Source organism: Orycteropus afer, unplaced genomic scaffold, assembly GCF_000298275.1.
Source record: "Orycteropus afer afer isolate SDZICR_OR568_19922 unplaced genomic scaffold, OryAfe1.0 scaffold00245, whole genome shotgun sequence".
NCBI lineage: Eukaryota > Metazoa > Chordata > Mammalia > Tubulidentata > Orycteropodidae > Orycteropus > Orycteropus afer.
This window is the reverse complement of record NW_006921832.1, coordinates 897,776-915,696: the sequence shown is the minus strand read 5'-3', so window position 1 is coordinate 915,696 and position 17,921 is coordinate 897,776. Positions and strand designations below refer to the sequence as shown.

The 17,921-nt window shown below is 41.7% G+C and overlaps 1 protein-coding gene across 1 annotated transcript in view; it reads right to left on the bottom strand.

The window, feature by feature from the left end:
* Positions 1-17,921, bottom strand: part of KALRN (kalirin RhoGEF kinase) — a 1,074,930-nt gene that overhangs the window by 719,787 nt on the left and 337,222 nt on the right. The window contains exons 4-5 of the mRNA XM_042782122.1: positions 12,632-12,824; positions 8,256-8,768 (exon numbers count right to left, since the gene is read on the bottom strand). Of these exons, the coding sequence (XP_042638056.1) occupies positions 8,256-8,768; positions 12,632-12,824 (706 nt within the window). The remainder of the gene's footprint in view (positions 1-8,255; positions 8,769-12,631; positions 12,825-17,921) is intronic.

The following is a 17,921-nucleotide window of genomic DNA, read 5'->3' as shown; positions in this document are numbered from 1 at the left end:
TATTAGTCCATTATTGTAAGTCAAGGAATGGTCTATTTATGGAAGGAAATTTTTCTTTGTTGGTTACCAGGGGTAGAAGGGGAGGGTAGAGAACACTGTTAGATAGGTAGAGATTAAGTATTAATTTGGGTGAAGAGAAGGGTAATGTACCATATGTGAGTGATCAACATGGTACCACTGAAGAAGAGGAAGACATAGAAAGGTGCACAGGAGGTACAAACAACAAAGATGAACCCTTTTGCATATACAGTACTGCATTGTCAGTGAAGGCAAACATGGGTATATGGGTGGATAGATGGGTGGAAAGGCTGAACTAGTAGGTATGTATGAAGCAGGGAGTGTACCCAAGACAATATATAGGGTTGGCAGACAATGGTCCTATAAGTGTATTTGTATGATTTGAATTCCCAGGTGTATAGTAGAGCTTACAAGGGACAAGGTTGTAGTCACTTCTGTCACAGCCAGCTACCCAGAGGGACCAAGTAGTTGAACCTGTGAGCTCAGGACCAAAGTCACAGGGGACATCAAGCTCAATTGACATAATATACTACACAAAACATTGTTCCACCTCCTTCTTTGGTGAGTAGCGGCTGGGATCTTAAAAGCATGTAAGCAGCCATCTAGATGCAACAGTGGGTCTCTCCTCATCCAGAGCAAAAAAAGAATGAAGAAAACCAAAGATTCACAGAAACGATTAGTCCCAGTCACTGGTACACCATGCGATCCTCAGCCTGCACGACTATAAGACCAGAAGAACTAGATGGTGCCCAGCCACCACGTCAACCACTCAGAGGGGTATCAGTGCAGGAGATCCTGGATAGAGAAGGAGAACAATGTGGAACAAAACTCAAAATCATTTGGGGGAGAAAAAACAGGGGGACCAGGTTTGCTGGTCCAATAGAGCCTGGTGGAACCACTGAGACTATGGCCCCTAGCTGCCTTTCATGTCTAGAATTGAACCCAGATCTGTGGCTTCCAGCTAAACAAAAGACAGGCATAGGAGTTGAACATTTACCTGAGGTAGATACACTCCATGGAGAGAATAATCATGGGAGAAAGAAGGGCTGTTTATGCACAGTGAGACAGTTTTGGGGGGCAGGAGTGCATGGAGGGATGGATAAAGGGAAGAGGTGACTATAGGGAAGAAGCGGGAGGGGAGTTGTTACATTGTGGTGAATTGTGGTCAATGTCATGAGACAAAGTGTATGTGAACTGCTGTATGGGAAGTGAATTTGCTATGTAAATTTTCACCCAAATCACACACACACAAAAGAACCCTATTAAAAAAAAAAGAAAGAAAGAAATACAACATGCTATGTAAAACAATAATACGCATCATTCCAAGACTGGAAGCCCCGCTGGATAGTTTTGTTCAGTCTTTTAGAGGATTCTCTCATAGAAAATGGCAACACTCTCCTCTTTTCCAGAATGGCTTTAGAAAAGATTTGAAAATGAGCCTCCTGGATAGACAACAGTGATGGTTAGTTTTAGGTGTCAACTTTGCTAGGCTATACCCAAACCAAACCAAACCCACTGGCATCGAGTCGATTCTGACTCAGTGACCCCTACTGGGTTTCCAAGGCAGTAAATCTTAATAGAAGTAAATTGCCCCATTTCCTTCTGCCCAGAAGCTGGTGGGTCTGAACCATCAATCTCTTGGCTAGCAGTCAAATGCCTTAGGCATCGTACCACCAGAGTTCCTTTTAGTAGGCTATACCAAAAAAAAAAACAACAACCCACTGCTGTTGAGTGGATTCGAACTCATAACAACGCCCACTGGGTTTCCAAGGTGGTAAATCTTTACAGAAGTAGATTGCCCGGTCTTGCTTCTGAGGAGTGGCTGGTGGGTCTGAACCACAAACCTTGTTAGCAGTCAGATGCCTTAAGTACTGTGCTACCGGAGCCCAATTATTCAACCAGACACTAATCTGGGTGCTGCTGATTCTGGTGTGCTTATCATCGGCAATCAGCTGACTTTAAGTACAGGAGCTTATCCTCAATAATATGGGTGGGCCTCATCCAATCACTTGAATCCCTTAAAAGCAAAAAACTGAGATTTCCCAGAGAAGAAATCCTGCCTCAAGTCGGTAGCATCAACTCCTGTCTCAGTTTCCAACTTGCCATACAGACTACAGGCTTGCCAGCCCTCACAATCACAAGAGCCACTTCCTTGAAATCAATCTCAGTAACTCTCTCTCTCTCTTTATAAACATAGCTCTGTTTCTATCCTGTTGGTTCTATTTCTCTGGAGAACACTGACTGATACATCATGTTGTTTTATCATCTTGTTTGTTTATTCAAAAACTAAGTAGACAAAGATTTCTAGATCAGTTTTATGCACTGAAGCTCTTCTGAGCACTGCTCCTTCCCCACAAAAAGACAAAGACTGCGGGCCTTCCTGAATCAAAAAGCAGATGGGACAGCAGCTTCAGTATTTTCTGAATCCTCAGCACAGAGATAGGCACTGTGATGTTGTAATAACTGAGATTAGGATACAAGGTTGGGCTTTCCAGTGTGCATAGAAGGTAGACTTTTCCACCTCAAGGTTCCTTCCAGATCTATGAATCTAAGATGGCCATCCTAAGTGCCTAGGAAAGGGAGCTTGAAGGGAGGTATCCTTCACTAAGCAGCACCCACATCTGAAAATAGCATGTCTATGAGTCTACTTAATGATCTCTAATACCACAAAAGGGTTCCTAATGGGGCAGAGGTCAACCACCTCTTTGGTGATGGGTCAGGATTGCAGGAGAGATACCTTCATCATGCAGTATCCACTGCTTCTAGAGGGGCAGATGATTATGAAACAGGGCTGCACAGAGAGCCAGGCTAATGAGGAGCAACCTGGCCTATGTTCTGTGAACACAGTGAAGGAAAGTCCCATTAGTTATAGATCAGAGGGCACTGGGCCATGGCAGAGGCAGTTCATCTTCCAACAAGATGCACTGTGTTACTTGAATTGCCTCCAAATTACCCAGCCCTCCCACAAATTGCTCATTAAGACTTCCATCATTCTTGAGCTCCCATGTTCCTTCTTTCCTGAACACTCCCCAGCATGGAGAGTGTGCCTAGAACAGTGCAGTGTACATGGCAGACATTAAATAGGACTGTCCACCTCCTTTATTAGACTGAGAGCTGCTCCAGGACAAAAATTCTAGCCTACCCTTTCTTGTTGAAGCTCTTTGCTTTGTGTTTTGTTTCTTTCTTAAATTGTACTTTGGATGCAAATTTACAGAGCAGAATTTGTTTTACATTCAACAGGTTGTGTACATTTGGTTTCACTCCCTGATTACTATCCCCAACCCTAACTCACTCTCCTCTTCTCCATTCCCTGTGACCACCACCCCATCCCTGTGCCCTTCTTGGTTATACACTCCTGTCTGTCCAGCTTTCCCTCCATGTGAATGCTGCCACTCTGGTGCCCATGGCCAATTGCTCCAAAGGGTGTACCTCTGTAGAACAGGTGGGTGCATCGCCCTGGGTTGGGTGCTCTGCACGTAAGTCTTACTACTCTTAGGCTGAAAGCCAGTCCTTGGGAGTGAGTTCTATCCTGGGCCCAAAGTGTATCCCCTGGCCAAAGTCTTGGGGGTCCCACCAGACTCCATCTGACCAGTAATCCTGGTTGTTACTGTGTTTTTGAATTTTGTTTCACATTTTTCCTCCTACTCTATCCAGGATCTCCAGTTTTGATCCCTTCCTGAGTGGTTGGCATTGGTATCCAGGCACCATCTAGTTCTTCTGTTCTTGAGGTCCATCATATCCTAGGGCTGATTGTTTCCAAATGCCCTTGGTTTTCTTCACTCTCTTCTTTACTTCAGATGAGAGGAGACCATTAATTGCATCTTAGATGGCCACCTGAAAGCTTTTAAGGCCCCAGTTGCTACTCACCAAAGTAGGCTGTAGAACAAGATCTTTATGTATTATGTTGTGCCAATTGAGCCTGCGTCCCGCAATACCATGGTCCTGAGTCAGCAGACCCAGTGGTTCTCTCTTCCAAGGTGTTTGGCTGTCTCTGAGGGATTACTCCAAGTCTGTCTTCTGTTGTGAAGCTCTTTGCTTTGGGCTAATGACAGCTGCTCAACAGAAGCTATTAAATGAATGAGTGACCTGCTTCATGAACTATCTATGAACAGGGTCCCTCCTCTCTAAATGTTTAATTGGGAGAGAAAATGGCTCTGTCATCCCACCCCTAGAGTCAAGAAAGGGGTCAGGGGAAGGTGGTGAGAGATGCTTTCACTCCCTAAGGCCAGTTGGTAAATGGGGAGGGCCAACCCATCATTCAAGCCCTGGGACACAGGGTGTCACCCACACAGCCAGAGGGGAGACTCTATACCCATCCCTTTACTAAAATAGAAGCCAGCAATCACAAGACTCCTCCAATTGCCAAGTGCTTCCCAGATCTCATTGCTGTGGAGTTAGATCTGACTCATAGCGACCCCTCCTTGGGTTTCTTAGGCAATATCACTACGGTGGAGTAGTGCCTAAGGCTTGTGACTGCTAACCAGAAGGCTGGCAGTTCAAACCCACCAGCCACTCCTCAGAAGGAAGATTGGGCAATCTACTTCTGTAGAGATACTGCCTCAGAAATTTAAGAAGGGGTCGCTATGAGTCGTGACTAACTCGACGGCAGTGAGTTTGGTTTGGTTTTGGTTTCCCAGATCTGGAATTAGACGCCTCCCACCAGTAAGGAGGCTAAGACATGGCTCACTCAGTAACTATGTCCTCACACCCTTGTTTAGATGTGGCTCTGCACACACAACACTTACCCCAAATCGTCACCCCACTCAGCCCCTTTCTAAACACCAAATAAGTCAAATGTTGAGGCACTTAGATCTGCACAGATATTTTAATCTTGAAGCAACTTAAAAGGAACATTTTCTTCTCCCTTACCCCATACTCAGCATATTTTCTGTGGTGACTGGGTCAAGCTGGAGAGGCATTTCTTCACCACTGACTCAATATCAAGATATTCCAGAGCTGCCCTTTTCCTGGCATCCTTTTCACTCCCTGTTTTGTTTTTAATATTCTCTTCCCCCACCCCTCTACACACACATTCACACACACTCACACACATTCACATACACACACATAATTTCTTTTTAAGGTAAACACACCATATAACAAGGATTCTAAACCTAGTTAGAATGGTTAGAATGGCTCATGCTGAAAATTCAGGAGTAGTATAGTTGCATGAGAAACACAGGACATCTTTATTTCACTAACCTTTAACTAAAATATGGAATTCTCTTTATTTATGAATGTAGGCAAAAAACTACATTAGTGTTAGTACTACCTATGCCTTTGTCACCAATTGAAAACCACACCAAACCCACTGCCATCAAGTATATTCTAATTCACAGTGACCCTATAGGACAGAGTAGAACTGCCCCCATAGAGTTTCCAAAACTGTAAATCTTTACAGAAGCAGACTGCCTCATCTTTCTCCTGCAAAGCAGATGGTGGTTTTGAACCACAGACATTTTGGTTAGCAGCCAAGTGCCTTAATCACTATGCTACTAGGGATACTCTGACACCAATGGAAACACACAGTTTCATATTGCATCTGGATTGTTGCCTCTAAATATCATTTATGCTCTTCACTACTTCAAATTATATAAATATACCTCAAGTATATTTTGTTATTTAATGTGTTATTAAAGAAGTACAATTAGTTATTAAAAATTAAAAATTTTTTCAATATAATTGCTTTCCAAGTCTACATATATTATTTTTTTTACATTTACACATTTAAAAAAAGGGTCTATAGACTTTGCCAAACCAAAGGAGTCCATACCACTGTAAGAGCTAAGTGTCCACACTATGCTGTGAGCATTAGAAGGTAGGACTTGAGATTTTCCCTAGGGTCATCAGGGCATTAGGGAAGGGACCTAGGGGCTGGTGGTAGTGCTCCAGTGGAAGCATTAGATAGCTTCTGAAGCAGACAGCTTAGGTAGGCTTTAGAGACAGACTGAAATACAGGCTTTCTCTAACCAGCAGTGTAATCTTAGGCAAGCTACTTCACTTCTCTGATCTTGTAATCCTGTAACTGCAAAAAAGGAATAAAAATATATCATATGACTCTTGTGTGCATGATCTGAGAGAATACACATGTGGTAGAAATTAATGCCTAGGTGACTAGCACTTGACAGGCTCTGGGAAGGGCAGCATTCCTATCTGGGAACTTCTAGGGCTCAGGTATTTTTTTTCTTTTTTCTTTTTAGGATAGGCACTAGCTTGTTCCTTGTACAGGCTTACTATATGCTAGAACTTCAGGAATATTGTGAGGTATCTCAAATTCAGAAACACTCCCAGGCAGTTTACACGATACTTAAGCCCCTACCTCCCCTTCTGTCCTGGGCTCATAGAAACAGCACCCAGGTCAGACTACAAAGCAGATTCCCTACCCTAGAGGAGAAGATATTCAAAGTAAATAGGAGAACTATTTCAGCCCTTTTCAGCAATAGCTATGGGAGCCAATGTACAGAGCAGCTGGCTGTTGACCTGGTGTCCCATCACTCAGTGAGCGGCAGCTGGGATCCTGCAGTATAAGGTACCCTTCCCAGAGCAGGCCAGGCTGGCCAGGGTAATACTCAGGTTCTGAGCCACTAGGCAAAGAACCTTGAGGAAGGTCAGGGAAAACCCTTTCAACTCCTAAGGTTATGCAAGAAACCACTTTACATGTATCTTCTAAAACATGGATTCAATGCTGTTCAAAAGTTCTGTTGTAAAAAGGCATCTGTATTCTTTAAAAATTGCATATATTGATTTACTTCTGATTTTGTATTATAGGTGATTGGAAAACAAAGAAAAGTTTATATAGAGAAATTAAAATCAAGCCTGAACCTGGTCCCTAGAAATCAAAACCATTAACACTGTGGTCAATCTTCTTCCAATTATGGATACACTGGCACTCTTATATATATTGAGATCATAATTATATAGAGAGTTTTGCATCTTGATTTCATCATCTGAAAATACCTAAAGACATTTTCAATATGGCCTCTCAGAGACCATAAAACTATTAGATGATTTTTTTTAAAATTCACATGTTACAGAGAGATGTCATGGTATTCCTAAGAATAGTAGTGTGAATTTAAATGTACTTATACCCAGAAAACCGGTAAGAGGAGAGCCTGTTTCACTCTTCTTAAAGAGCGTATAATTGTAAATTAATTTCTTTAGCTTAGGAAGACTCTAGAGAAGATACTTTTGTATTCTCAGTACTATATGACATTTTTTTCTTTTTTAGTTTCTGATATCTTCCCCAATTAGGGGAAAGCTTCAAACATTCACTACTGGAAAAATAGTGCCTTACTTGAGAAAGTGCTCAGCAGCTGAAGAAAAACATGTAGAAAAATTTGTATGGCAAAAACCCTGGACTTGGAAACAGAAAAGGCTGGATTCAGATGTTAGCTCTGTCGTTCCAGACTCAAAAGCAAACCACATCCTTTCCTCATGTGTAAGGAGAAGCATGACCATCCACATCAGAAGGTTCAAGCCAATTATATGAAACTACATACAAAAGAACATTATTGATAATAATCACTAATTCATGTCATTGTGGGTCTTATTAATATTGTTGTGTTTGATGTTTCACTGGTTTGAACCACTTACTATACACACTTAGCAGGGCAGTGTCCAACAACAGTAAAAATCATGGACTTTGGAGCCAGGTTGACCACATCTGAATCTGAGTCACACCACTTACTAGATTGGCCAAGGTATTTAACCTCTCAGTTCTTCATCTGTAAAATGGGATAATGACCTATCTCACAGGGCTTGTAAGAGGATTAAAATGAGTTAATTTACACACAGTGATTATAACAGTGCCTGGCACATAATAAACACCACCTGAGCGTGAGCATTAAAGAATCAATGGCCAAGTACAAAACTGAAATAAACTTAGACCAGCTAATAAACAAACATACAAACAAAGCAGTTGCCGTCAAGTCAGTTTTGACTCATGGCAAACCTTGTGTATCCACAGGAACTGTGTATTCCACAAAGTTTTCAATGGCTGTGATATTTTAGTAGTAGATCATCAGGTCTTTCTTCTGAGGCACCTCTGGCAGGATATGAACCACCAACCTTTCAGTCAGCAGCTGAATGTGTAACATTTGCACCACCAGGGACTCCTTAAGCTTTCCACAAAGTTAGGATTATCATTAATTAGAAAGTTGGATTACCAACCTACATCAGTTTCCCTGTAAAGCTATGCCCCCACCCCACAGGTCAGGTTTGGCCCACTCCCTACCTACCTTCTCTGCATCCTGCTCAAAGAGCCGCAGCTGGAAGCACTGGTCCAGCTTGAGCTTGCGCACATGCCACATCTGGTGGAGGTGCTGCCGGGTAGAGTGCAGCTTGTCCAGGAGGCTGGTGATCTTGGGCACTAAGCTCTGGAAGTCAGCACTGCCTGGGATGCAGTTGCGCCCTGAGAAGCCATCACTACAGCGGATGCATTGCAGTAGCCGCTGCCCCTCCCGGTCCAACTCCTCCACAGGGGCCTTCAGCACCTTCTTCTTGAGCTGCGTGTGCTCATCAATGAGCCGCCGAGAGCCCTCCACGTCCACGGGGAACTCCTTCCGGGCCAGCATCTCCTGTAGGTCCTCAAGGCGTGAGAGCAGGTGCACTGCACTGTTGAAGAACTCCTCCAGGGAGAGCCGCAGCTCGATCCACTCCTCATGGTTATAGTCCAGGGAGCCATCAAATTCCTCCGTCAGCTGGGAAGGATCCACCAGCTTTGTGAGGCCTTCCACAGATACCATGCTGGTCTGGGAGGGGCAGATACAGACAGGAGACTCAGTGATGTGGGGGCAGGCAGGGAAAAGAAGGGAGCAGACATAGTCAAGGAAAAAGGACAAGATAAGTCCACATAATAATGACCACAACTGCCTAGGAGAAGGCCAGTGGGAAAGCATGGAGTCCACTGTTCAGAAGCCACAAATTGGCAGGGTCAGCAATTTCAACAGACAGGTGGAGTGGTTTAAAAAGGCTCTCTACCTGCCCACCATTTACCATTCAAAGAGAGACTGCTCCCCTTATCTTCCCTCCTCTCAAAGTTCACTCCCAAGGGTTTCAGATGCAAGAAGCAAGGGAAGCTGAGAGAGTATCAGATCCAGTGCTTGGGGGTCCAGTTTTCTGTAGCTTTAAAACCCAGGCCCACAGACTCAGGGAGTCATCCTGGATGGACTTAGAAATGTGATGAAATACATGGGCTAAAGGATCTCACAGTCTATCCTCCTGCCTCAGGCTGGGCCAGCTGCAGCCTAGTCCTGAGATTCTCCCCAATAGCAGAGTCAGAGTGTTGTGAACAGAACCAGGGCTGGGGAACAGGGAGTCTGAGCCCTTGGTTTCCTCTGTGAGCCACCGACAAGCTCAAGCTAAGTGAACACTGTCTGTCTCCAGGAAGTAAGGCATCATCAGTAATGGCAATGCAAGCAACCACATATCAATAAAATGTCCTTTCCTTACTACAGGGCTTCAAGATTCTCTTCTCTCCTGAAAGAGAGACTGTTGAAGACATATCTCGGTTCAGATCCCAGTCCAACACTGACTAACTGTATAACCCAGGGCAAGCTACTTAAGCTGTCAGGGCCTCAATCTCTTCATCTGTATAATGGAAATGATAATACTTTTCTCACAGAGCTGTGCTAGAATTGTATGAGTCCATGAGTATAAAGCACTTAGGGTGCCCATCCCGGAGTGATGGCGATCTGAAGGTTGAGTCATTACTGAACCCTTAAAAGCAGCTGCTCTGGTGTTGCTACTCTCTGACTACCTCATCTTCTCCCTTTTCCCTCTGTCCCCTTCTGAAGAGAGAAGAAGGGGCGGTCTGGAACAGTGGTTCTCAAACCTGACGGCTCATTAGAATCCCTTGAGGAGCTTCAAAGAAAGACATTGATGCTCAAGACATCCCTAGAAATCCCAATTTCATTGGCCTGGAGTGGAGCTTGGGCATGGGTGTTTTTTTTTTTTTAAAAAAAAAAAAAAAAATCTCCCTAGGTGATTCTAATGTACAGCCAGAATTACAAACTTCCACTACTCTAGATCCTTGCTTCTCAAAATGTGGTCTTATACAAGCAGCATCAATATCACCTGGGAGCCTTTTAGAAATGCAGAACCTCAGGTCCTACCCTCAGACCTAAAGAATCAGGATCTTAATTTTACCAACAGCCGTGGGGATTTGTATGCATGTCAAATTTTGAGAATTACTATGCTAGAGCACTTGCTGCTTAGACTTTGGCTCAAAGTTTGCCACTTCCAGAAAATATCTCATGATTTTACTTACTAATTATTTGTTAAGTATCTATTATTGAACAAGTCTGCACTCTTATCCCTGTATCACTTAGTGCTTTAGTCTGCACCAGATATTTAATTTTCTGTTTTTAAGATACTGCTTCATAAATATTCCTCCCTGCTATAGCATTTATTCTTCTTCTGAGTGGGAGACCCCCAGTTATCCCTCCTGTCTTTTTGACTAGAGGGCAGAGACAAGGTTGTGCACCTTGGGGTAAAGGGGAGTATAGGGCAGGAGCTCTGGTAGCATAGTGTCTAAGGCACTCGACTGCTAACCAGAAGACTGGCGGTTCAAACCCACCAACCACTCCTCAGAAGGAAGATGGGGCAATCTACTATCCGTAGTGATACTGCCTCGGAAGCCCAAGGAGGGATTGCTATGAGTCGGGGCGACTCGACAGCACATAACAACAACAACAACATGCTAAAGCAAAAGTTTTGAGACTTATTGGAAAGACTGTTTTCAGCCTCTCCAGCTTACAAATTCATAAGCCTGTTGTCACCACCTCTGTATAAACAAACCAAAATTATAAAAAGCATTTTCCCACAGGACTCCTAGTATTCACTAAGGGTGCTATGGGAATATGATAGTTAACCGTTTTAATACTAAGCCAAATTTATTGTGTTGTTTACACAGAGTGAGAACTGCCTCACTCAGACCATCATGCTCAAATCACTGCCAAATGGGCAGGCGCTCCTGGCCCCCGGGAGGCAAGAGTCCGGAGTGGGAAATTGCTAAGGGATTAAAATAGCAAAATAGCAGCTCTGCCTTTCCATCTCTCTCTCTCTCTCTCTCTCTCTCTCTCTCTCTCTCTCTCACACACACACACACACACACACACACACTTTATTCCCTCACAGGTGAGACCAGGATCCTGAGAAAGAGGAACAGCTCAAAGTTGGGTTGGAACAAAGAGGCTTAAACCATTGATTTAATCTGGTATGTTATCATTAAAAATTCTCAGAGGACACATGTCCTCTGGAAAATTGGCTTTAAAAATAACATGTTTACTCTGATTATAAAAGCAACACACAATCCTTGAAAGAAAATAGAAAAATGCAAAGAAAATAACTGCTCATAATCTAGCCTCATCAAATAAGTCACTGCTAACATTTCCATATCTTCCAGTTGCTCGCTTCTCCCTCCACACCCCCCCCCAGTTGCTAGCTCTCTCCCTCCGCATCCCCCCCTATATGCATACCAAATGCACTGCCGTTGAGCCCCTCCTTGGGTTTCTGGGGCGGTAACACAACGGAAATAGATTGCCCAACCTTGCTTCCAAGGAGTGGCTGATGGGTTTGAACCACCAGCCTTCTGGTTAGTAGTCAAATGCCTTAGGCATTACGCCACCAAAGCACCCAGTGCCTAAGGCATCTGACTGCTAACCAGAAGGTTGGTGGTTCAAAACCTCTAGCCACTCTGCAGAAGGAAGATGGGGCAATCTACTTCCATAAAGATTTACCACCTCAGAAACCCAATGCGTAATGATGCTATGATGGCAGTGGGTATGTATGTGTGTGTGTGTGTGTGTATTTAAAAAAATAAATTTGAGATTATACTGCCCATAATGTTTTATAACCTGCACTTTTAATTTAACAATGTCATGAGCATTTTCCCATGACACTAGTTATCTTTCCAAAAATAATTTTTAATGGCTTTTTAGTAATTTATTTATTGATGTCACCAACCCCCCATTGGTGACATCAATATGTATTTGATATTTTAGAAAACTGCTCAGCTGCTAACCAAAAGGTCAGCAGTTCAAACCCACCAGCTGCTCTGTAGAAGAAAGATATGTCAGTCTGCTTCCTTAAATATTTCAGCCTTGGAAACCCTATGAGGCAATTCTACCCTGTACTATAAGGTAGCAATGAGTTTGAATCAACTCAGCAGCAATGGATTTGATTTTTTTCTTTTTAATTATTATAGAAAGTAATGTGATGAACACCTTTGTACAATTTTTTGTGTAATTATAATTAATCTTCCACCTTTTACTTTGTTTAGTTTTTGTCTTAAGAACTTAAGAATATTTTCTTAAAAGAATAATTAATAGATTAATAAATAAAAATAATTTTTAAGGCTTTTGGGACAAATTCCAAAGTTGTACCAGAAACACTTATCCCAATTTAAACGCCTGCCAATAGTAAATGGGAGTGCCCAAAGACCTTGTGCATCCGTAACAATCTCTTGAGCCTCTCATTTTCCTCCAGCCTCTAATTGGTAAGGCCCTTGGCACGTTGTGTATGTTTGGGTAGACAGTGAAGGAGAACTGAGAAGTAAGTATGTGGGTGGCAGAAGGGAAGGAAAAGAACTTGCTAAGAGAGAGCACTGGCTCACCTCAAAGATGAATTTGGAGCTGCCGAAGTTGGTCTTCTGTTTCTGCCAGAAGTTATCAGGTTTGATGATGAGGGCCACATGGATCTCAGCTGGAAAGGCTTCCTGCAGTGTCTTGAGGAGGGGCTTGATGAGGTCCCACTTGGAGCCCCGCATGTCGATGATGACGGTGAAGCCACGTTTGCACACGTCCTCACTGTGGGGAGGTCAGCATGGTCACACTGGGAAGCTGAGGCTTTGTAGCACAAAGCCAAAAAGTATCCAGAAATCTACATTCCCCTTGACCTGGACTGCCCCACCAAACTCACACAAGGACTCCTGTCTACCTTCCAATCCCACTCAAAACCACTGCCCCAGAACCTTTCTAGATTAATCCTGTCTGACCAATGGTCCCACATTATGTCTTATCCCAGCACTCAGAATAACTCAGGTTTCCCTATAATCATTAGCACTTGTTGGAATGTTTACTATTTGGGGATTTGCAATTTTTGTTTGACTTTTTGTCTCCCTCTCTTTCTCTTAAGAAGAGTCATGTTATTTCTATTTGAATACAAGCTCTCTGAAGAGAGGGATCCTATTACTCTTTAAATCTGAGATGGAAAGCCCTTGGTACCAGTGCTGTCCTTCCTTGTGCTTATGTCACTGGCAGGCACTGCCACCTGACACTGAATCAAGACTGGGGCAAGAATCTTCTTCAACAGAGGGCTCTAGGCCTATTTTAATAATTGGTTAGAGATGGTGTGCAAAGTATTAATAATATGTATTTGCCACCACTGTACTTAAGTTGTATTACTTGTAGTTCAATCCTTGTGTCAATTTTTTTTAAAAAAAAAACAGGTTGCTGAGTCATTCTGATCACTCAGACATAGCCAAGGGTGGGGCTGGGTTGGAATGGTAGATGCAGTCCAGTTGTCTCCTGATCTTCCAGTGTAAAGTCAGGGTGTAAAAAGGCATGCTGGGGGACAGTGAGGCTGGGGAAGCTGATATTGAAATAATGGTCAGTTGAAGTGACAGTGACTATCTTGCAAACCAAGAAGGAATCAGGCTAAGTGAATCAAGATATTGCTATATAAAACTTACTAAGTAGCAATGCTTATTAATAATTGTTTAAACACTTGGACTTTGACTGTAACTCCTGAGCACAGAATGGAAAAAAAAAAAAAAAAGAAGGCGGCGGCCAAAATAGTGATAACATCTCAGTTTGGAAGAAAGTCCATGTTTGGGTAGTTAGGGTTCTTTCCTTCTTCTTGGTTTATTTGGCCTATCCATTCATTTTATAACTCAAAATAGACTTTGTTTAATTCACATTTTATCTCGTTTTATACAAACACTGGTGTACTATTTTCCTGAGGATCTGTAGCTTAATTTCCTATCTCCCAGACTCTATTTGCTTGAACACTGTACAAGCCATCTAACCTGAAGATGTGCAACACCACATATCAACACCTACAGCTAGTAAAAGTAAAGATTTAGGGCACAAAAGGAAACAAAAGCCCCTTTTCAGGCTTCATTCTCAAATCTCAACCACTGATGAGAATGTCATGGACCAGTGAAGGGACCACACCTCCTACCATTGCATGAGAGCCATTCAATAAGACAAGAAACTCCCCAAGTTGGGGGATTTTCCCATTTCTTCTTGTATCCAGTGTTCAATACAAAGGTCTGCAGTCAGCATGGAAGGAAGGCGGAGTCTTATTTCTGCCCCAAATCGTGCATTCCAGAGGAAAGGAGATGCCTCTTTTTCTCTGACGCTCATTGAATCAGTAAGTGGCTACAGTCCTCCACAAAGAATTTGCTCTGCCCCATTGTCTCAAAGCAATGTGATTTTTCTTAAATTACAAACTTACTTCCCATTATGAAAGAAATACCTGTTAATTATAGAAAAGTCAAGATATTCAAGGATCTACCTAAGAGAAAGGAGTTCTGGTGATATAGTAGTTAAGGCATTTGGCTGCTAATCAAAAGCTTGGTGGTTGGAACCCACCAGCTGCTCTGCAGAAGCAAGATAAGGCAGCCTGCTTCTGTAAAGATTTACAGCCTTGGAAGTCCAATGGGGGCTGCTATGAGTCAGAGTCAACCTGACGGCAGTGAGCTTGAGTTTGATGTAAGAGACATCAATGGTAGGTGTTATCTGATTTTTTTTTCTTTTTTAATAATCCTCTAGGCTATTTCCTTCTAGTCTTTTTCATGCGTATAGTTTTTATATCATATATTGTTCAATTTTCCACTGTAGCATAGAGTTTTTTCTTAGATATAAAATTTCTTTGAAACTGTTATATTTAATGACACATAATAAACTATTTTATGCCTATAACATTACTTGCTTAATCATTCTCATTATTGCTTTACAGAAAGGCATATCTACTTGCATGTCCATCAGCAATGTATGAGAGTAATTCCCCTTTACTGTATCCTCACCAGCACTGTATCCTCCCAATTATTGAAGTTTTAAAATTTTTGTCCATTTTCTGGGAAAAAAAAATATTGCATTATATTTAAAATAGCATTTCTTTGATTATTGTCATAGCTTAGTGGCCCATAACTATTTCTTTTGGAAATTACCAATCAGTTCTTCTATCCATTTTCTTATTGGGCTTTAGTGGATTTTTTCATTGAGTTTGGTTTAGCTTGGCTCACAATTATTGCATACAATTATTGCCAGGCACTATAACGCAACTTTCAATATGGGTCTTGCCTCTTCCTAGAGATTATTGGCTTCCTTGTTTATCTTCATTATAGCTGTTACCATAATTATGCCTACATGAGAAATCTCCACCCCTGTGTATTGTTGTGATGCTGGAAGCTATGCTACTGGTATTTCACATATGAGCAGGGTCACCCATTGTGGACAGGTTTCAGTAGAACTTTCAGACTAAGACAGACTAGGTAGAGTGAGAGGGTCATCACTTCTGAAAAAAACAGGCCACTTGAAGAAATGCTCACAATCATCAGCCATCAGAGAGATGTAAATAAAAACAACTATGAGATACCATCTCACCCCAGCACCGAGGGCAAAGTACAAGAAGACAGAAAATAACAAATGCTGGTAAGGATGTAGAGAGAATTGGGACTCTCATACACTGCTGGTGGGACTGTGAAAAAGCAATATGGCGATTCCTTAGGAAGCTGGAATTGGAGATACCATTTGACCCAAAATCCATTACTAGGTATATATCCTAGAGAGGTGAGAGCCAGGACAGGAACAGATATATGCACATTCATGTTCATTGCAGCACTATTTACAATAGCAAAAAGATGGGAACAACCTACATGTCCATCAGCAGAAGAGTGGATGTCCAAACTATGGTACATACACACAATGGAATGCTATACAGCACTAAAGAATAATGTAGAGTCTGCAAAACACCACATAATATGCATGAACTTGGAGGACATTATGCTGAGTGAAATAAGTCAATCACAGAAGGACAAATATAGTATTAGTTTGTTGTTGTGGAGGGTCAAGGGAAGGTTTATATATGGAGGGAAACTTTCTTTGTTGATTGCAAGGGATGGAAGGGGAAGGGGAGGTAACACTGCAAAAAAAAAAAAAAAGCATTGGCCCACGTCACTTTAGTTTTGTATATTTCACTGTACATAAATTATATTTCAATAAAATGCATTAAAAAAAATACCATTTGACCCAGCAAATCCATTACTAGGTATATATTCTAAAGAAGTGAGAGCCAGGACAAGAACCGATATATGTACACCCATGTTCACTGCAGCACTGTTTATAATATCAAAAAGAGGAAACAACCTACCTGCCTATCAACAGAAGAATGTATAACCAAACTATGGTTCATACACACAATGGAATACTATGCAACACTAAAGAATAATGTAGAATCTGCAAAACACTGCATAACATGGATGAACTGGAGGGCATTATGCTGAGTGAAATAAGTCAACTATAGTATTAGTTCATTATTGTATAAAGTCAAGGGAAGGTTTATATATGGAAGGAAACTTTCTTTGTTGGTCATCAGAGGTGGGAGGGGAGAAGAGGGAGGGAACATTGCAAAAAAGAAAAATGCATTGACCCATGTCACTTTAGTTTTGTGTATTTCACTGTACATAAATTATATTTCAATGAAATGTATTTTGAAAAAAATAGGCCACTGACAACCTTATCAATAGCAGTAAAACACTGATGTATTCCTGGGAAACTTTATAAATAGCAATGAAACAACGTCAGATATAGTTCTGGAAGATGAGGTTGGAAGGCACTCAAAATGCAACTGGTGAAGAACTGCCTCCTCAGAGTAGAGTCAATCTTAATCATGCAAATGGAGTAAAGTTTTCAGGATCTTCATTTGCTGATGTGGCATGATCAAACTGAAAAGAAACATTCATTAATAATTAAAATGTGGAAAGTACAAAGTGTGAATCTAGGAAAATTGGAAGTTGTCAAAAAAGAAATGGAATGCATCAATATCTATGTCCTAGGTATTAGTGAGCTGAACTGGACAGGTATTGGCCATTTTGAAGGAGATGACGAATTGAAAAGGAATGGTGTCACACTCATCATCAAAAAGAACATTTCAAAATCTATCCTGAAATACAATGCTGTCAGTGATAGCATAATATCCATATGCATAAAAGGAAGGCCAGTTAACACTACTATCCTTTAAATTTACTCAGCAATCACTAAAGACAATGATGAGTAAATTGAAGATGTTTACCAACTTCTGCAGTCTGAAATTGACCAAACATGCAATCAAGATGTATCGATAATTACTGGTGATTGGAATGTAAAAGTTGGAAACAAGAAGAAGCATCAGTAGTTGGAAAATATGACATTGGTGAAAGAAATGACACCAGAGCCCATGTGATAGAATTTTGTAAGACCAACAACTTGTTCATTGCAAATACCTTCTTTCAACAACATAAATGGCAACGATACACACGGATCTTGCCAGATGGAATACACAGAAATCAAATTGACTATATCTGTAGAAAGAAGCACTGGAGATGCTTAATTATCATCAGTCAGAACAAGGCCAGGATCTGACTATGGAACAGACCATAAATTGCTCATGTGCGAGTTCAAGCTGAAGCTGAAGAAAATTAAAACAAGCCCACAAGAGCCAAAATATGGCCTTGAGTATATCTCACCTGAATTTAGAGACCATCTGAAGAACAGATTTGATACACTGAACACAAATGACTGAAGACCAGATAAGCTGTGTTATGACATCAAGAACATCACACATGAAGAAAGCAAAAGGTCATTAAAAAGACTGGAAAGGAAGAAAGGACCAAAATGGATGCCAGAAAAGACTCTGAAACT